At 31.6% G+C, this 21,079-nt stretch overlaps 1 protein-coding gene across 1 annotated transcript in view; it reads right to left on the bottom strand.

Annotated features, from left to right (window-relative positions):
* Positions 1–17,877, bottom strand: part of LOC119605524 — a 32,776-nt gene extending 14,899 nt beyond the window's left edge. The window contains exons 1-2 of the mRNA XM_037958694.1: positions 17,255–17,877; positions 7,839–7,915 (exon numbers count right to left, since the gene is read on the bottom strand). Coding sequence (XP_037814622.1) covers positions 7,839–7,889 — 51 coding nt within the window. The 5' untranslated portion in view covers positions 7,890–7,915; positions 17,255–17,877. The remainder of the gene's footprint in view (positions 1–7,838; positions 7,916–17,254) is intronic.
* Positions 17,878–21,079: the final 3,202 nt, after the last annotated feature.

Raw genomic sequence — 21,079 nt, 5'->3', positions numbered from 1 at the left:
CCTTTTTCCTCTGTGTAATTGTTCTGCCTTAGCAGAGACCCAAATTCGGACGCTGGGATCGGTCTACTTTGACGATCGATCCGAATTGTCGAATAAGGCGTTAATTAATTTGTCAGAATGGGTGTAAACTTCGGTATTCCCTCTAATCAGGACGTAATCTTTACAGTCATGTTTTTTTGCTTTTTGCCAATTATGCCTTGTTCCTTCCCTTCCCTATTTTTCTTTTCTTCTTAGAGGTACTTTACAAAGGGATCAACTTGGACCCAAGTAAAGCTATATTGGCTACCTGCGATAACATAACCTAGCTATACCCGAATTCAATGGCGAGTGTATGTTTTTATTTCCAAGTTGGCCGTGCAAAGTTGTTGGAGATTATAGCACTAATCTAGAAAGATTCACGAACTTTTGTATTTATTTCATATGGAAAATGCGAAGCCTCATTTTTGTCTTAAATATTCATATTGATATTATATGGGAAGTGCCTAAATGTTCATATGAATGTCAATGTTGTCCATACAAAAGTTGATGACTCTAGCTGTTGCAGTTTTTGAGATATTCGAATAATAAGTGTGTGCGTGGCAACTCATCTACTTGAAAATTCAATATAAATCGGTCCAGATGTCGGACGTTTATACACACAAACAAATAAACATACATTCATTATAACCTAGAGCACTATAGTTGGGGGAGGTGGTGTTGGTATTATGTGTTTGTGTGATTTTTGCAAAAAGATTAGTCCTACACCCACCATCTCAGAATCACTTTCTGAGTCGATTAAGTTATGTCCGTCTGTCCGTCCGTCTGTTTGTATGTCTGTCTGTCTGTCCGTCTGTGTGTCCATGTAAACCTTGTGTGCACGCTCCAGGTCGCAATTTTGAAGATAATTTGATGAAATTTGTTTTCCACTAAAAATATTGCTGATGTAATTAAATATTTATGTAACATTTTCGATAAACGGTTTTTTCCTTTCAAATTCAAAACAATTTTAACAGGCTTATAAAACTTTTACTTTGTAAAACGACAACAAAATAAACATAAAGTTATTTAATTAAAGGTCCATTAAAATGTATGCACATTAATATTGAGTTAAATATTTATATATAGTTTACATTTAGCTAAATCATAAATTTTATCAAAAACTCATAAAATTATAAAAAATCATTAGAAAAAACATAAATTAATTTAACTTAATAAACGTTTAAATTGTCATGGTAAATTTACAAAACATTTCAACAGACCAGCGGACATGACGTACAGACAGACGGATAGACTCACTTATTCAAATACACAAACAATTTCAAATCAAATTAACAATATTGTACACAATCATAAGCCAAGTTTGTCTAAAAATATTAAACAGTATAACAACCACAACAGCAACAAAAACTAATAATGTGAAAAAAAAACGAAAAAGTATATTTCAATAGACAACATGACGACAGGACCGAATTTGTGAGTGAATGAATGAATGTTGTATGTTGACTTGTAGTTGCCACATTATGAGCAACCAACCAACCCACCAACGACCATAATGCGGAAATTAATAATGAAAATGAGTTGAAACAGCTCCAGACACAAAGTGCATGCCAGCAGACGAGGACGTTGCGGGGGAAAAATACAATAAAAAGCAAAAGTTTATCAAAAAAAACTTCAAAACAAAAAACGTACCAACAACATCCACAATAACAACAACAGCAACAACTGGTGACCTCCAAACGAAAGAAATGAAAATGAAGAAGAAAATGCCAAAAATTGTAAAATAATTTTCAGTAGTAGGCCTAAACAGACAAAGCTGTAACATTAACAATCCTTCTTCATTATCAACATCATTAAGGAGAAGACGTCGGAAAAAACACTGCCTGCCTAAGTCATTGGCGTTTTAGAGAGAGAAAGTAACGACATTTGAAGAACGTGATACTTACTTGTTCATTTTGCTGCTTATGGTGGGGAGTTTTATTAGATTCAGTTTTATTTTTCCTTTATCTTTTTCTATAAACTTCTTAATTTGGTTTGACTGCGTCTGTAGCCGCAGACTACGACAACAACGTCATTATCATCATCATCATCATTTTGTATTTTAAGTTTGTTTGAGCGAATCTTAAGAAAGAAGCTGTTGCTTACAACTACAGTTTTTATTGTTCACAACCAAAATAACCGGCCAAAAAATATTTATTCAACTCTAGTTTATTGGCATATATAACAGCCTTTATCATTTTTTATATGTATAAAGGAGTACTAAAAGATGGTGGTATTTTGATTTTATCATTCCATTTGTAACTCTTCAAAATATCAAACGTAAAATCCCGTTAAAATTCTGAAACAATCTAAAGGAGTTGTTTTTTCTTGGTCCACCACTCAGGAAATGATCTCTACTTATGCAGTGCATTGTGTTGGAATGAGGAAAAAAGTTTGTGGGAGGTAGGATAGACGTAGTATTGTTTATGGACTTTTGATTTAAATCTTCTTACTTCTGCAAGAACAAGTGTTCCCTAATTTCAGAGGAACGCACTCCATTGTAATATCGATAGAACAATGAACTACATCCGACATTATGACGGTACTCCTGAGAATCAATAGAGTTGACTACCCTACTGTCACCGATAAGTACCGTCGCCCTCTTCTGTAGACTTTCAAGCTCCGTCCCATATATGGGGGTTGTGATACAGGTATCGCACTGTATTGTCATGTCCAGAACATCAATAGTTTCCGAGTGAGTCGAATGTTTATCGCAATGAGTGTGTCGGATGAATTGAAAGTGTGATGGGTTGAATGGTGATGAAGGTAAGGTAACATGGAATTTTCCTTAATTGTCCGGGTATATCCAGGATTTACTGTGTTCATATCGGATATAAGAGTGTGTTCTCTGTGATTAAGAACTAGTCCTCGGCTTATTTGATGGATTCGTGTTTCAGTCTAGCGATTACATCTGTAGGTGTTGTTGCGGACTCAATAAAGGCCATCCCAAGTGCATAGTGGTAAAGGTAATGGTCAGAGATAAGATAGCTTGAGTAGTTGAACAAGCGCTTGTAGATGGATCGGTAGAACCACATTCACAAAGGCCGGTAGTGAGTCCTCAAAAAAGCTCACGCAGTTAATGAAAAAGACCACCGTGAAATTGGGCCATCAAGGCAGGTGTTCATGTAAAGAACTTCGACATCTTATCCCAATCTCTAAAGGAATTGGTCTATAATTGAATGTTAACGAATGGGATATAGTGCTGTCATCGGCAAAAGATATAGTTGAAAGACAAAGGAGGTCTTTTATGAAAATAAGAAAAAGAGTAGGGGAAAGAATGGTGCCTTACGGTACCCCTGAATTAATCTTGAACTCGTTTGATGAGATCCCATCTGTAACAACTCGTATAGTGCGATCTCTGGGAAAGCTCGAAATAAATATATATATGCAATTAGTTTTGAGATAGGAGCACCAGGCCATGCTCTATCAAACGCATTGAAAATATCCAGAGCCAACACTTTACTTTCGCCAAAATGTTGAAGGGAATGACATCATTTTTCGCAAGGAAGGCTAGCGACATCTACGAAAGCCATACTGGTGGTCCTTAAGTAAATTATTGGTCTCTAAATGTGGAAGTTACTTTCCAAAGATTTGAAAAGTGTGAAGAAAAAACTGCTATTGCTAGCTTCTCCCTTTCAAGGAATTGGCGTTACATAAGCAATCTTCCAACATGCAGGAAATTCGCTGCAGAGGCTGAAAGCGAACGGATCGATGATAAAAGCCAACAGGTAAGAGAGAATATATGGTTACATGTTACCCACTGTCGCTACTAAAATTGTTGATTTCTGTTTCGCTAACGAGACCCGACCGAGAATAGGCTTTATAATCTAAATAATGCACATTTTAATACTCTTGACTTACGTCCATCTGGAATCTATAATCGTGACCAGAATCGAATGCGGCAATCTGCCCCTATTGCTAGTCTGCCTATTTATTGCACAAATGTTCAGATGGATGTCAAAGTTCTTCCTACCAAATTTTAAGATTTCAGTTGCAATAGCTTCTCAGATTTTTTTATATAATTCATATGGGAGTTTCTAAGCCTAACTAATAAAAGTCCTGCCACATTCCTACATGAACGTGTTAAAGTTATTTGTGCAAATTTTGAAACTTCAAGCTCTAATAATTTCCCAGATAAAACAATGATTGTAATTAATTCATATGGGTGGTGCCACGCCTCCTATTGCTAGTCCTCCTATTTTTTGTCTAATATACTCATTATTTTCTAGTTCCAACACAGTGAACTGCATAAGTAAGGGTCATCCCCAGTAGAGTATTCTGAAGAAAATTAAACGATATAATTCCAAAAAATTCATCAGACATTTTTTCTCTATAAAAACTTTATCCCTTGTTTATTAAAACTGACGCTAGAGAAGAAAACTTTTTCTTCAGGATCTCTCAATGTTGCAAGCACTATGAAAAATCATGTGTCAACTTTTTCCAGTTTTTTTCTATAATTTTCTACAATACTCGTATCATCATAATAAATACTTAAATGTGTGCTTTTCTGGTCTGGTGGGATTTTTGCCAAAAACTACAGAATTTGAACGATTTTTATTTTCATTTGCTGCTGTAAGGCCAAAAGTCAAAGCAGCAACAACTACTAAACAGCATCAACTACTACAGCAATGAAAAAAAAACAAACTTAACAGGAAAATATGGCGAAGAAAATTAAATTTAGTAAAAAAAGGAAAACAAAATAATACTTTTTTCCAACTTGTGTTTATCATTATCGTCATAACGTATCAAAATAAAAGGAAGAGTGTTTTTCTTACTTATTTTTCCACGATTTTGCTGTTGTTGTTTGTGACTTGGAAGACGCCAAATAAAAGTGAAATTTTCCTTAGTTTCTTAATGATGTTTGTGGAAATATGCTAAAAGGCAAGTCAAGGTTTGAATGGCATGTTGATTTTCAAGTTTTTGATAAACCCTCAACAAATACATAAACCAGCTTAATAAAACCTCGAAAAAAATAATAAAATTGTGTCATTGAGGTTTCAAGAAGTTAATGAACTTTTTTCTTTAAATACGGCTTAAATGGACTTTTTATTTATGCTTACCAATCTAAAGGAAAATAAATGCAAAAAATAGTTATTTCAAATAATTAAGTCTAACTGTTGTTTTGTTTTTTGTTAATGCCATTAAAGGGAATACAAAAATTTGCTAAGCAATTTATCTCTGCAAATGCTTATGATTATTTAAAAAGCATTTAATTGCTATCATGGGCATTACTTAGGATAATAAAGCTAGTGTATGAAAATCATATTTAAAATAGTATAATAAAGGGAAAGTAAACATAAATGGGTAAATAATCAAAATTAGTTACTTAACCGCAGATATTTTATTGTAATATTTTTCAAGTCAAGTGGAGAAGTTTAGAGAAGAATGGAAAAGTTTTCATTATATAAGGCATGGAAAATTCAATACTTTTATCAATACTTTATGGTATTGGAAAATACACTTTCTAAGCTATAGTGTAGTCTATAGCACAGCCAATAGTCAAGTCTGTGGTCTAGTCTATATATAATAGTTTAGTCAAGTCTATAGTCTAGTCTGTAGACTTATTATCGATTATAGTTCAGTCTAGTCTGTAGTCTAGTCTATAGTCTAGTCTAGTCTAGTCTAGTCTAGTCTAGTCTAGTCTAGTCTAGTCTAGTCTAGTCTAGTCTAGTCTAGTCTAGTCTAGTCTAGTCTATAGTCTATAGTCTATAGTCTATAGTCTATAGTCTAAAGTCTAGTCTAAGTCTTAGTCTATAGTGTAGTCTATAGTCTAGTCTATAGTCTAGTCTATAGTCTAGTCTATAGTCTAGTCTATAGTCTAGTCTATCTAGTCTAGTCTATAGTCTAGTCTATAGTTCTAGTCTATAGGTCTAGTCTATAGTCTAGTCTATAGTCTAGTCCTATAGTCTAGTCTATAGTCTAGTCTATAGTCTAGTCTATAGTCTAGTCTATAGTCTAGTCTATAGTCTAGTCTATAGTCTAGTCTATAGTCTAGTCTATAGTCTAGTCTATAGTCTAGTCTATAGTCTAGTCTATAGTCTAGTCTATAGTCTAGTCTAGTCTATAGTCTAGTCTATAGTCTAGTCTATAGTCTAGTCTATAGTCTAGTCCTATAGTCTAGTCTATAGTCTAGTCTATAGTCTAGTCTATAGTCTAGTCTATAGTCTAGTCTATAGTCTAGTCTATAGTCTAGTCTATAGTCTAGTCTATAGTCTAGTCTATAGTCTGTCTATTCAGTCCTATAGTCTAGTCTATAGCTTCTAGTCTAGTCTATAGTCTAGTCTATAGTCTAGTCTATAGTCTAGTCTATAGTCTAGTCTACTAGTCATAGTCTAGTCTATAGTCTAGTCTATAGTCTAGTCTAAGTCTAGTCTATAGTCTAGTCTATAGTCTAGTCTATAGTCTAGTCTATAGTCCTAGTCTATAGTCCTAGTCTATAGTCCCTAGTCTATAGTCTAGTCTATAGTCTAGTCTATAGTCTAGTCTATAGTCTAGTCTATAGTCTAGTCTAATAGTCTAGTCTATAGTCTAGTCTATAGTCTAGTCTATAGTCTAGTCTATAGTCTAGTCTAGAGTCTAGGCTATAGTCTAGTCTATAGTCTAGTCTATATAGTCTAGTCTATAGTCTAGTCTATAGTCTAGTCTATAGTCTAGTCTATAGTCTAGTCTATAGTCTAGTCTATAGTCTAGTCTATAGTCTAGTCCTATAGTCTAGTCTATAGTCTAGTCTATATGTCTAGTCTATAGTCTAGTCTATAGTCTAGTCTATAGTCTAGTCTATAGTCTAGTCTATAGTCTAGTCTATAGTCTAGTCTATAGTCTAGTCTATAGTCTAGTCTATAGTCTAGTCTATAGTCTAGTCTATAGTCTAGTCTATAGTCTAGTCTATAGTCTAGTCTATAGTCTAGTCTATAGTCTAGTCTATAGTCTAGTCTATAGTCTAGTCTATAGTCTAGTCTATAGTCTAGTCTATAGTCTAGTCTATAGTCTAGTCTATAGTCTAGTCTATAGTCTAGTCTATAGTCTAGTCTATAGTCTAGTCTATAGTCTAGTCTATAGTCTAGTCTATAGTCTAGTCTATAGTCTAGTCTATAGTCTAGTCTATAGTCTAGTCTATAGTCTAGTCTATAGTCTAGTCTATAGTCTAGTCTATAGTCTAGTCTATAGTCTAGTCTATAGTCTAGTCTATAGTCTAGTCTATAGTCTAGTCTATAGTCTAGTCTATAGTCTAGTGTATAGTCTAGTCTATAGTCTAGTGTATAGTCTAGTCTATAGTCTAGTCTATAGTCTAGTCTATAGTCTAGTGTATAGTCTAGTCTATAGTCTAGTCTATAGTCTAGTCTATAGTCTAGTCTATAGTCTAGTCTATAGTCTAGTCTATAGTCTAGTCTATAGTCTAGTCTATAGTCTAGTCTATAGTCTAGTCTATAGTCTAGTCTATAGTCTAGTCTATAGTCTAGTCTATAGTCTAGTCTATAGTCTAGTCTATAGTCTAGTCTATAGTCTAGTCTATAGTCTAGTCTATAGTCTAGTCTATAGTCTAGTCTATAGTCTAGTCTATAGTCTATTCTATAGTCAGATCTATGGTCCAATGGACGAATTATCCGGTCTCCCTTAAAAGAGCTCTGAAACGCATGGTTATGTTAATCAAGTTTAATTTTCCGACAGCCAATCGCGAGTGTACTTTCTTACTTGTTATTCACTTACGTATGATTGATATTAGATTCAATCTATCAAGGCGTATACATAATATTTTATTCTTTACTTTTAAATTCCCCCTTTTATTATTTACTACAAAACTTATATCAATCTTTAAAACTCACCTGAAATAATAGACACAGCGCTATTGTTAAAGTAAATTTCTTAATCCTCATTGTAATTAAAAGGTGATTTTCGAAATCTGCAAAATAAAAATAATAATAAAATAAAACAAAAAATTTATAAAGTTAAAAATAGCTACAAAATGTTAAATTTAACTATAAATAGTGAAAGTTAAATGCAAAAATTTTGATTTTATTTGTATTTTTTATAGAATGGATCAATATTATCACGAGTTTATTTGTTATTCAGTTTTTCACTTGTGATTGTCGTTGTTGTTTAAATTTAACATGATTTTGCTATTAATTGCTACAAGTGTCGTTCAAAACAATCACAATAATAGCTATACAACAAAATAACCAACAACCATAGATACATCCTACCAGCCAAACCAGCCTCTACCACTAGTAGTTCCAACCACCAATAACATCTGACATGCCTTTAGGCCAAAATCGTATTGTAATTGTACTTTTTGTTGTTTTCAATTCATTGGTACGATAATGTATTTTAGCCTCAAGTATTCTGACAAGTGTTTATTTTTATTGTGAGTTTTGGTTCACAGTGATTTTTCAATTGTTTAATTGTATTTTTTGTTGTTATTGGATGCTTATAAACAAACAATAACATGAAATTAATTAAAATTAAATGAAATTTATTTGATTAAAACCATTAAACGTTTATGCAACATCAAAATATTGAACGTAAATCCACAAAAAAATAAATCTCTAGGTAATCTTCCTCTTCGTCAGTCTGTTAAAAACGTTATGATTTTGGTATGAACTTTCTTTTTACAACGAATGACTAATGCCAATCGTAGTTTTTATTGTCGATAAATGTACGAAACATATACATAAGTTTTCGATCTTTTAAATCCGTAAAATTTCAAATTTTTGTTGCCAATCGCCACTTGGAACATGCAACCAATAGATCTGGGATTAATAATAAAAATTTAATAACTTTTATCGTAAAGAGATGTTCAGAACTTTAACCAACGATCTGCAAGTGCCACCAAGAACAGTCTGAGAATACCTTTGACACTACCAGTTTTAGTCCCGGCAATAACAACAAGATGGAGAAAGTTCATCAAGTTAACATGCTCCAGGAGGCGCAAATGCAACACAGATTATGTTGTCTCATCATATAAGCTAGACTATAGACTAAATTATAGACTAAGCATTATGCTAGACTGTAGACTAAACTGTAGACTAGACTATAGACTACACTGTATACTAGACTATAGACATGACTATAAACTAGACTAAACTATAGACTAGACTATAGATTAGACTATTGACTTGACTATAGACTATACTATAGACTATACTATAGACTATACTATAGACTATTCTATAGACTATACTATAGACTAGACTATAGACTAGACTATAGACTAGACTATAGACTAGACTATAGACTAGACTATAGACTAGACTATAGACTATTCTATAGACTATACTAGACTAGACTATAGACTAGACTATAGACTAGACTATAGACTAGACTATAGACTAGACCATAGACTAGACTATAGACTAGACTATAGACTAGACTATAGACTAGACTATAGACTAGACTATAGACTAGACCATAGACTAGACTATAGACTAGACTATAGACTAGACTATAGACTAGACTATAGACTAGACTATAGACTAGACTATAGACTAGACTATAGACTAGACTATAGACTAGACTATAGACTAGACTATAGACTAGACTATAGACTAGACTATAGACTAGACTATAGATTAGACTATAGACTAGACTATGGACTAGACTATAGACTAGACTATAGACTAGACTATAGACTAGACTATAGACTAGACTATAGACTAGACTATAGACTAGACTATAGACTAGACTATAGACTAGACTATAGACTAGACTATAGACTAGACTATAGACTAGACTATAGACTAGACTATAGACTAGACTATAGACTAGACTATAGACTAGACTATATAGACTAGACTATAGACTAGACTATAGACTAGACTATAGACTAGGGACTATAGACTAGACTATAGACTAGACTATAGAACTAGACTATAGACTAGACTATAGACTAGACTATAGACTAGACTATGACTAGACCTATGACTAGACTATAGACTAGACTATAGACTAGACTATAGACTAGACTATAGACTAGACTATAGACTAGACTATAGACTAGACTATAAGACTAGACTAGACTATAGACTAGACATAGACTAGACTATAGACTAGACTATAGACTAGACTATAGACTAGACTATAGACTAGACTATAGACTAGACTATAGCTAGACTATAGACTAGACTATAGACTAGACTATAGACTAGACGATAGACTAGACTATACTACGACGAACAATAGACTAGATTATAGATAATATCAAAATCAATTTTAAATCTAAAAATATTTAAATTTGCAGTATGTCCTAATATACAATATGACTATGACCGTATGTAAATCAATATGATTTAACCAAATAAAATGTGATACAATTATTATCAAAGTGATAATAAGTAAATAATGACATGCAGTATATATACTAATTCAGATCAACCTATATAACTTTATAAGGAGCTATATTTAAATATGTATTATAATATACATACATAAATAATTTAGTCACTCTGTTTCAACTTAACACATTTCCAGTCCATCAGATATGCACAAAAAGTATTTATGAATCAAATATACAACTGTTACAAATAATAAGACATAATATAGTTTTACTTTCGTAGATCATTACATATGACTTTTAAAGAAAACAAATCACAAACGTTATAATCCAATTATTAAGCACCCGAAAAAATTTATGTTAAAACTCAACTCATGCGTTTGTCATGTGTTAATGTGTGTAAACAGAAAATACTTTCAATGTTTAAAACAGAAATTTTTATGAATGAAATAACAACAACAAAACAGAAGTGAAAATTTCTTTGTAATTTACATCACCAATAAAAACATCAAATAATTTCATCAAAATTAATGTGTTTACATTTCATTAATTTACAAAAATGAAAAAACAAACTCTTTCCCACAAATTATCAAATCTCACACATTCACTTAAACACCAATATTTTTCTTTCTTCTTTAATAAAACTTTTTAGTTTTTTTCCTCAACATCTTTTACTTAATCATCATCTTCATCTACCACTTAAAAAAAGACCGCACCTTGTCTGTAAAAGCAGACAAGAGCCAGAAAAGCTGAAAACAAAAAAGAGTAAAAACACTTTACCCGCTACTTGACTGCATGTCTCGAAAAAAAAGTAAAATTGAAATTGGGAGATCTTTTTTTTATTTGGAACCAAAACAAAGTTTACACACAAAGCTTCAAAAAAAAATCATGAGATATTATTGTTCAGAACATAAACAATGTTAAAGAAGAAATAAAACAACGACAAATAAGATCATGAACCATAACACCTGAATTCAAAGTGTTGACTTTTATGAATTGAAAAAAAAATAACACTCACACAAAATCACGTTATAGCGTTACTTTTTTCGTATTTATTGAAATTCAAATTTAAATTTTCATTTTGATTTATTTACGCTTATTTATATGGTTGCAATAAAATCATTCGCTATGGGGTTTTATTAGAGCTTATTTTGTAATAATAAAAAAATTTCATTTTCATTTAAAGTTTTTTTTTTATTGTTATTAAGCATCACATCAATTAATTTAGTTATTTAAATCCATACAATCTTTGATTATCTATGACTATTTACATACATAATAATAATAAAACATGATTCCTTTGGTAATTTCTCAATTAAAACGCAAGACTTAAGACACATACATGTTTATTACTAGCTGTTGTTTGTTGTTGCTGTTTTTGTAGCCCACATTAACTTGGCAAGACTTAAGAAACGAACCTTGTTTTTTTTACTTAAAGAGAAAGATTTAGACAAGAAACCTCTTTTTGCTATTACTCGCTATAATTTGAATATTTTTTTAACATCATTTAAAATTTTTTAAATATGTAGTTTAATTTTGAATATGTAAATTCGATGACGTTATTAATGTGTAAAATTTGCAATTAACTAAGCAATAATTCAGATAAATCCATTATTTGTGAAAAATTTATTAAATTCAATTTTAAATATTTATATGTTATTAGTCTTAACTATAGATGGGTCAATACTCTTGACTATAAATATTTTTTTTTTGTTTTGATTATACATATATCAATTATACATATATTAATACATATTTCAATCTCTAGTATTGACTATAGATCTGTCTATAGTCTTGACTATAGATCAGTCTATGGTCTTGACTATAGATCAGTCTATAGTCTTGACTATAGAACAGTCTATAGTCTTGACTATAGATCAGTCTAAAGTCTTGACTATAGATCAGTCTAAAGTCTTGACCATAGATCAGTCTATAGTCCTGACTATAGATCAGTCTATAGTCTTGACTATAGATCAGTCTAAAGTCTTGAGTATAGATCAGTCTATAGTCTTAACTATAGATCATTCTATAGTTTTGACTATAGATAAGTATATAATATTAACTATAGATCAGTTTACAGTCCTAACTATAGATCAGTTTATGGTCTTGACTATAAATAGGTCTATATTCATTACTAGAGATAAGTCTATAGTCCTGACTATTAGTCAGATCAATATAGATCAGTTTATAGTCTTGACTTAACTATAGATCAGACTATAGTCTTGACAATAGATCAGCCTATAGTCTTGACTATAGATCAGTCTGTAGTCTTGACCATAGATCAGTCTATAGTCTTGACCATAGATAAATCTACAGTCTTGACCATAGATAAATATATTTTCTTAATTATAGGTCAGTCTATAGTCTTGATTATTTATCAGTCTAAAGACTTGACTATGCATCAGTCTATATATATAATACTATAAGTCGGTCTATAGTATTGACTATAGATCAGTCTATAGTCTTAAATATAGATCAGTCTATAGTCTTAAATATAAATCAGTCTATAGTCTTAAATACAGATCAGTCTATAGTCTTGACTATAAATAAGTCTGTAGTCTTGACTACAGATCAGTCTATAGTCTTGACTATAGATCAGTCTAAAGTCTTGACTATAGATCAGTCTATAGTCTTGACTATAGATCAGTCTATAGTCTTGACTATAGATCAGTCTATAGTCTTGACTATAGATCAGTCTATAGTCTTAACTATAGATCAGTATATAGTCTTGACTATAGATAAGTCTATAGTCTTGACTATAGATCAGTCTATAGTCTTGACTATGGATCAGTCTACGGTCTTGACTATAAATATGTCTAAATTCTTTACTAGAGTTAAGTCTATAGTCCTGACTATAGATCAGTCTATAGTCTTTGTTACAGATCAGTTTAAACTCTTGACTATAGATCAGTCTACAGTCTTTTTTATAGATCAGTTTATAGTCGTGACTTAACTATAGATAAGACTATAGCTTTGACAATAGATCAGTTTATAGTCTTGACTATAGACCAGTCTACAGTCTTGACTATAAATCAGTCTGTAGTCTTGACTATAGATCAGTATATAGTCATGACCATGGATAAATCTATAGTCTTGATTATAGATCAGTCTATAGTCTTGACTATAGATCAGTGTATAGTCTTAACTATAGATCCGTCTATGGTCTTTACTATAGATCAGTCTATAGTCTTGACTATAAATCAGTCTATAGCCTTGACTATAGGTTAGTCTATAGTCTTGACTAAGCCACATTCTCGACTAGTCTATAATCTCGACTACTCTTGTCAAGAAGGAAATAATTTTCTAAGCAAAATCAATATCTAACCAGCACATAAACTTATAAAGAAGTAAAATAAATTTTATGATCGAACAAATACAATTAAAAATCCAGTTAACAACTAAAACATATACAAGATTGAAGTACCTAATAAATGCCAATAGAAATTAAAAATGAAAGTTAGAAAACGAAATAAATGAACAACTACAATTGAGTAATAAAAGATTATTACAGCTGCCACCTACTTTGAAATGAAAAAGATATAATTGAAAAAGCCATAAATCGCTAACTAAATATAAAAAATATCTGTTTGTTTATTAAATAATACATACAATTGTATATTTAATAAAAAAATATCATTTATAAATTCTTTGTAAATGAATAATCGAAAAAGAAACTCTTAACTGACAAGCAGTTAGCAAATTGTATAACACTGTCATTAATAACCCACAAAGATATAAATGCCGCAAACACCAAAGTAGGTTTCAAATTCCACAAATCTTTTGAAGATTTTTAATGGTGAATTATAAATTGGTGTAATTAATTTTAATAAATTAGCAAGTGTAAGATAGTTAATGGTATAAAATTATGAAGTAATTCTGAATCGTTAAAATTTGGTTGTAATATTCTCTTATTTGATATTGGAATCGATGCTAAGCTTATTTTACATTTGGCAGTCGTTTATGATCTTGAGTACACGTACATCGTCATAACTAATTTAAAAATTATTTTATAGATTTTTATAGCTTTAAACTTTTTAAGTTTCGTTTTAGTTCCAACACATAATCTAAAGAGTGTCGAATAAAGCACTCAGAATGGAACAACACAGCAAAAATAATCGAGTAATCCGTATTTCAATCAACCCAGAGTTTTGTCAATAGTACGTTAAGTACGATATTAATAAAATCAAATACAATAATACTTGATTCAAGTACAGATCCGTTATGTACGGAAAACCTAATTTAAGCTCTCTTAGAGTCAAAGTTATCTTAAGATATATCTTATTCAAGATTTCTCGGTTTGATCTAAGTCGGAATGCATACTTTAAGAATGTAAAGAAGTGAATTTATATCAAAATTTTCTTGTTTTGAGTTTGTTTCCTACTTGATTTCAGAATTCAGAATATTTCAGCAAAAACGTTCATTGTAGTTAAATTACTGTTATATAAATGTATATACACATTAGCATTTAAATATACATTTTAAATATGGCGATATCAATTGTTAAAAACTCAACTACTTATTTCAAGAACAATTTGTTAACTTTATTAAAAAGTAGTGTTTTTATTTAATTATAATGTAATTAATATTATTGTGTTTAAATTGGCTCAAATTTCCGAAAAAGATATTACAAAAAGTTTTCGTACTTTCGTAAAATTTGAAAAGAGTTTGCTTTAATAACATTTCGTATTATACACGAAATTTTCGTAAATATAACGAATTTTTTCTTTATAAAGTTAAGAATGGATTATTTTCAGTGTATGAAATCTATATCTATTAAAACGAATGTGTGTTTATGTCTGGAAGGAACTATAGGCTACTTTTAATTTTAATATTTCAAGTAGCCAAAATGCCACGCCCACATAGATAGTCAGTATTAAAAGTAGTTTATTTTAGAAACGGCTACAGCTAGAGTCCTCAAATTTTGTATGGACAACTTTGACATCCATATGAACAACTTGCCCACAGTTGTAAAATGGGTAAAGTGGGCGAGGCATTTCATATATAAACAAATTGGGCGGACTTGCAATTGAGGACCAGATACCCCCACGTAAACTAATTACAAAAATTCGTATATTTGGGAAACTATTATAGTTAGAATCCTCAAATTGGCGGATAGGGGCCTTGACACTCCCCATATAAAATAGGGCATGACACTCCTCATATGAAATAAGTACAAAAATTTAAGAATCTATTAGATATAGAGTCATAAAATTTTGCAAGAAGAACTTTGACATCCATGTGAACTACGGCAGGTCGTAGAGTTCAATAGTAGAATAAGAAGCTTTATCATCAATATGAACATTTGGTTTAAGAATAATTCTACTAGAAATAGTGGGCTTGGCTCCTCCCATATAAAATATGTACTAAAAGTCGTAAATCTGGGAATATATGTATAACAGATAGAAAAAATTTTATATAGGAATATGGTTTTAAGTGCAGCGAAGCACACTGGGTAAGCTAGTAAGACTATAAAAACATTTCAGTATAACTCGCTTTCACATTTGGTTAAAGAATTTTTGCTCTCGATTTGTTTAATCAATGACGATATGTTGATTTTAAGAATCCAGAGCTTAATTTTTAAGTACGCTTTAGGCTAAAGCTGAGAAAAAATAAGTTAAACTTAGTATGCGATTATTCTTTCTGTGTAGAACACTGGAAAATTTCGATGTAAACCGTATGAAAGAACATATAAAGCTTTTTTAGCTTCGCGAGGAAGATGACTTATTAGTAAGCAGTTATATAGCACATTATTAATAAGACGCTTTTTCACTGCTGCTATGAAAAATCCGCCTACTGATGTTTGATCATTTTAAAGAAGTGCTGAATATTTGCCACTTATATTCTGAGTTATAAAAATACATTCTGGAAATATTTAGGGCGATAGGAACCCTTCAACTGTGGCCTCCGGTAAGTTAATTTTCAAATCTGTTAGACTGGAGGTAGAGGGTTCGATTTCCATCTGAGGCGCTAGAAATTAGCACTTACTTTATGTTTTTGGATTTGAACAGGAAATAATTGAAATATCTATGTAATTATCGTTCCAAAAAGATATAAATCAAACTCCAATTTCAGACTTTCAAATATTTTCTTAAGCAAATTTAAACATTTTTAAAAAATCTTCTGATTTATTGACAATATCTCTCACAGTTTTGAGGATTTCGGAAAAAAATTGTAAATTTTTTGGAAATCATGTTTAATTCTTCAGTCTTATGCATTTTATGCAAAACCTTTTCAGAATATATATAAAAATAGGAAACATTTATATATCTGAAATTTTAGTAAAATCGAATAAAATTAATTAATTAAGGTCAATGTGAAATTAAATTGAAATATTATTTAGTTTTCAACCGATTTAATTGAAACTTAAGAAAAATATATATGGGTTTTAATTCATTTCGTTACATAAAAATGATTAAAACTATAACTATTTTTGTTTCCCGATTATGCAATTTGTTTATGCGTAGTTCCATATCCCAATTTTTTTAAATATTCATATTGAGTGTTGAAAAATGTGGACTCTTGCTGCAATAGTAACCCAATATCCTCATTTTCCTCAACATTCATATTAATACTACATTTTCCCAGAAAAAACGAATTATTTATATAGGAGGAGCCGCGCCCACTATTGGTTATCAGTCCATTTTTCCATCAAATGTTAAAATTGTTTCCGAAAAGTTTTTACTGGTTATTCATGGGTTTCAAACCAACGAACTTTAACTTTATATGTTAAACAAAATCTGTCATTCAAGCTAAGTTTAAAACATTTTAAATACGGTTAAAATTTTATATTTAATTTAGTAACGAAATTCAAAAATATCGCGATTCCAAATTTTCATTTTGATTGCAGATATTCAAAGTTATGCTTTACGTACATGAAATGTTTAATTGTTTTCAATTTGATTACATTATTAATTCATTTACACAATTTTAAAATAATAACTTTTTGTTTTCTTATAAATAAATTGCACTTACAATTAAAACTTTTATTAAGTTGTTTACGTATAAGATAAATCCAACTGATCTTTAATCCAACAAATGACCCACATTAAAGGCCGAATAGAATTTATGGGTATTAAAGTCCTTTACGAGTTAAAGCCCACTTAAGATTTTACGAAATTTCCAAAATTTTTTGTTTAACTTGTTTTAACACTTTTAATTTCTTTTACCAACAACAATATATTGTTATTTTTAACTTATTACACAATTGGTTTTTTAAATCCTTGTTTATGTTAATTTCCATAAGATTAGCATCTCTTTTAAATAAATGTTTAACTTTTTTTTGCAAAAATTTTTATGCTTTTTTTCTTGGTCTTGGCAAGCTAGTTTTTGCAATCGATCGTAAAGTTTTATTTATCAAAAGATTTTTTTTATATTTTTGAGTAGTTTTAAATTTTTGTAACTTCTTTTTATTTAATTTTTTTTTTATTAAAGTAAGAAAGAAAAAAATTATTGTATATTGTTTGAATGTGCGCGCGCGCGTCTAGTTCGTGCCATGGGTAACCGCAGAATGGTTAATACACCTGCTTTCTCATAGCGAATTACTTCGCATGCAGCGTAAGAAAATTTCTTCTTTCTTTTTCAGAAAGCAACAACTACTGCTGCCAGTACTTGTTGCTGTTGCCTCTTCTGTTGTTGTCGTCGTTTATTTCGTTGTTTGTTGTTACTTCAGCTACTGCTGTTGTTGCTAGTGAGCCAGCCAAAAAAAAAAAAACTGAAAAAAACTCTCACACATCTTTGATTCCGTTGGTCGTACATAGTAAAATTTACAGCAAATACAAATAATAACAACAACAACAACACTTGAAGCAAGTTAGTTAGTGTTTGTTGTTATTGTTGTCGAAATTGTTATTAAAGATCATGATGTTGTGTATGATGTACAACATCATTACCTTAATGATAATTAACTTTTCAAGTTGTTAAAAACATAAAACAAAGACGAAAGCATAAAGGTGTAAGTGATGTTTGCGTGCTTCAGTCCTTGCTTGGCTTACGGTCTTCATACTTACAAGGTATGTATATCGGTAAGTAATGCCAATGCCATTGTCAATGACATTGTTGAAAAGTGCCTCTTCAGTGCATATTTGTTGTTATCTTTATATTTTGTTGCCGGTAGTAGTTTTTGTGTTGATTTTATGTCTATGGCTGGCTTTTAAGTTGTTCGTTTATGTATTTGATTTGAAATTGTTTTTATAATTCAAATCAACGATTGTTATTGTCTTGAAAATGTATTTGTTGTTAGTTAATTTTTGGTTCAATTTTACAACAATATTTTAAAGATAGCTGAGACTTCAGATCCTTGGACCCTATCGGACTGTTGTGCAATCCTTTTCATAGAAAAAGTTTGTGGATCTATCTAAGTTCAGAAGATCAGTTTTCTGTCAGTGTTCCTGAAGGAAATAATATTTGGAATAATATCGCTTCTAAGGCATTTGGATATAAGTTCGATAAAAGTCTATCAATGATATAGAAAGTGTTCCAGCGTAATACTACTAGTACAAATGTTGAGGAATCCTACCTGTTGTAGTTTCCCCAAATATACGAACTATAGTATTAAATTCATATGGGATCTGCCACACCCCCTATAGCTAATCCTGTAATTTATTAACCAAATGTTCACAAGTTTAGATTCCAACTCAATAGGTGAGATTCCAACTTAATACTTCATTATATATACGATATTTTTGATGTTAATTTATATGGGAGGTGCCACACCTCCTATTGCTAGTACGGCCATATGAATGTCGAAGTTGTTCGTGTAAAATTTGATTATTCTAACTCAAATAGGTTGCCAGATATACCCATTTTTTCTTAAATATTCATATTAAATATATAGTGGCTCCAGCAAAATTTTCAGAAGTAGGCTATGTATATGACGGGTTCAATTATGGATCGATCCTTATTCAATATTGTAGAGCGATTTTGCATCATACAAAACTAGTTTATGTCGAATTTCATCACAATACTCTTATTTTTAAGATAGCAACGAGCTAGTAATTAACTTTAAAGTAATTTTCAGACGAAGTTTAAATAGGGGTCAGTTATCGACCCATCTCTATGTAATTCGGTTCCTATAAAAGTCGTATTTCATAACTGTTTTCGCATTTTTAAGCCAGTAATGAGCGTTAAAGTAATTTTCAGAAGAGGACCTTATATGGTGGTTAGGGTCAATAATGGGCCGATCCTCATGGAATTTGGTAGAAAGATTTTGGCTCATACGAAACTTATTTATGTCGAATTTGAGAAAAGTATTTGTTCAGTCTCTATCGGAGTTTCAACAGACAATCCGATGGAGGGACATGACCAGATCGTATTCGAATTTTATAAGGACCCAGAATATATAAACTTTTGTCGGTCCATAACTAATATTTCGAAGTGTTCAAAAAAATGAAAGACCTCACCTCTTTTCGAAGGTTTTCCTGTAAGAATAGCAGGCAATTTTGCTCTTTGCTTAGGACTTAGAGTCCAAAATGACGGCTAGAAATTTAATTTCCCTAAATAATAACAAAACTGTAACATCAAACCGAGTGTGACCTAACTTTGAAAAAAATAAAAGCTCGTAGGCACTATTACCAATTGTATTTCTTAAATTCTACTTGTATTTCAGAACTTTTCATTTGTATTTCAGAATTTTTCAATTTAATTTCATGAAAGTTTTATGTAGTATTTCTGAAATACAAATGGAAATTTCTCAAATATAATTGGAAATAGTGTAGCACAATCTGAGGTCGTGATATGACCCCAATGATCAATATTCATTGAAACATACAGATCATGTTGTATGTATTTAGGAACCGCTGACCTCTGTCTGCAGATTTTGTTTATGCCTCGAAAGAAACATGTAAATGACGTAGTTTATTGAAAATTTGGTGCAGAATATCTATGCAACGAATGTCGAAGTGCTTTACGTGAAAACCTGCCCTGAGGGCCTTTTTTCACGGTGGTCTTTTCAACCAATGGGTGAGCTTTTGTGATGACTCACCACCGGCCTGTTGTGTTTCTTACACGCAGGTGGCATTTTACGTATATGGAAGTTCCGGTCCAAGTACTTGAGCTATCTAATCTTTGACCATAGCTGCCCCTTACTTCCGAGATGCAAAATCATCACTTCCGTTTACAACCAGATGGGATGGTCTCTGTTGAGTCAGCAACAGCACCTAGAGACGTAACCAGTAGACTGAAGTACGAATCCATCAAATAAGCCTTGACTTTGTCCTTACTAACAGTGACATACTAGGGTAATTTTGGTACATACCTGAACAAGGAAGGAAAATTCAATGGTATCACTTGTGTAAGATACCATTCATCCATCATCATTCAACCCAGCACACTTCTCATTCATCCGACCCACTCATAAGAGAACAACATACGACACACTTATTAGAGGTATACGAGTGGGCAAGGCCCCTATACCCCTACATTCATCCTGTATCATATACAATTAACACCAACTCATTTCCAACGCTTAGTCCCACAGTCCTTCCTGTGGGGTGGGGTATCTGCTGTCATTCGGCAACAGCACCGAACTTATCTCGAAATATAGACTTTACCGTACATCCTTTAATCGCAACTCACACTTTCCGCAAATTTGAGTTTAAACCACATCCCGAAGGAACCTCAACCAACCTCAGGCAGGACAAGTCCTACGGGCAACTAGTCACCCGTAGTACCAGATTATGTGGTTCTCTGGTTAGACCCCATATCAAATCATACCAAGGACTAGCCGAGGAAAGAAGTAACATCACCAGTTTATATTCCCGGCAGACATGAGATACTGTTAGCGCTTCTTTACCCAGGGAT

This window comes from Lucilia sericata, unplaced genomic scaffold (assembly GCF_015586225.1).
Source record: "Lucilia sericata isolate MDLA Ls3-8-SP2 unplaced genomic scaffold, ASM1558622v1 Contig000493F_arrow, whole genome shotgun sequence".
NCBI lineage: Eukaryota > Metazoa > Arthropoda > Insecta > Diptera > Calliphoridae > Lucilia > Lucilia sericata.
Note: the sequence above shows the minus strand (reverse complement) of the source record. Positions and strands in the feature narration are given on the sequence as shown.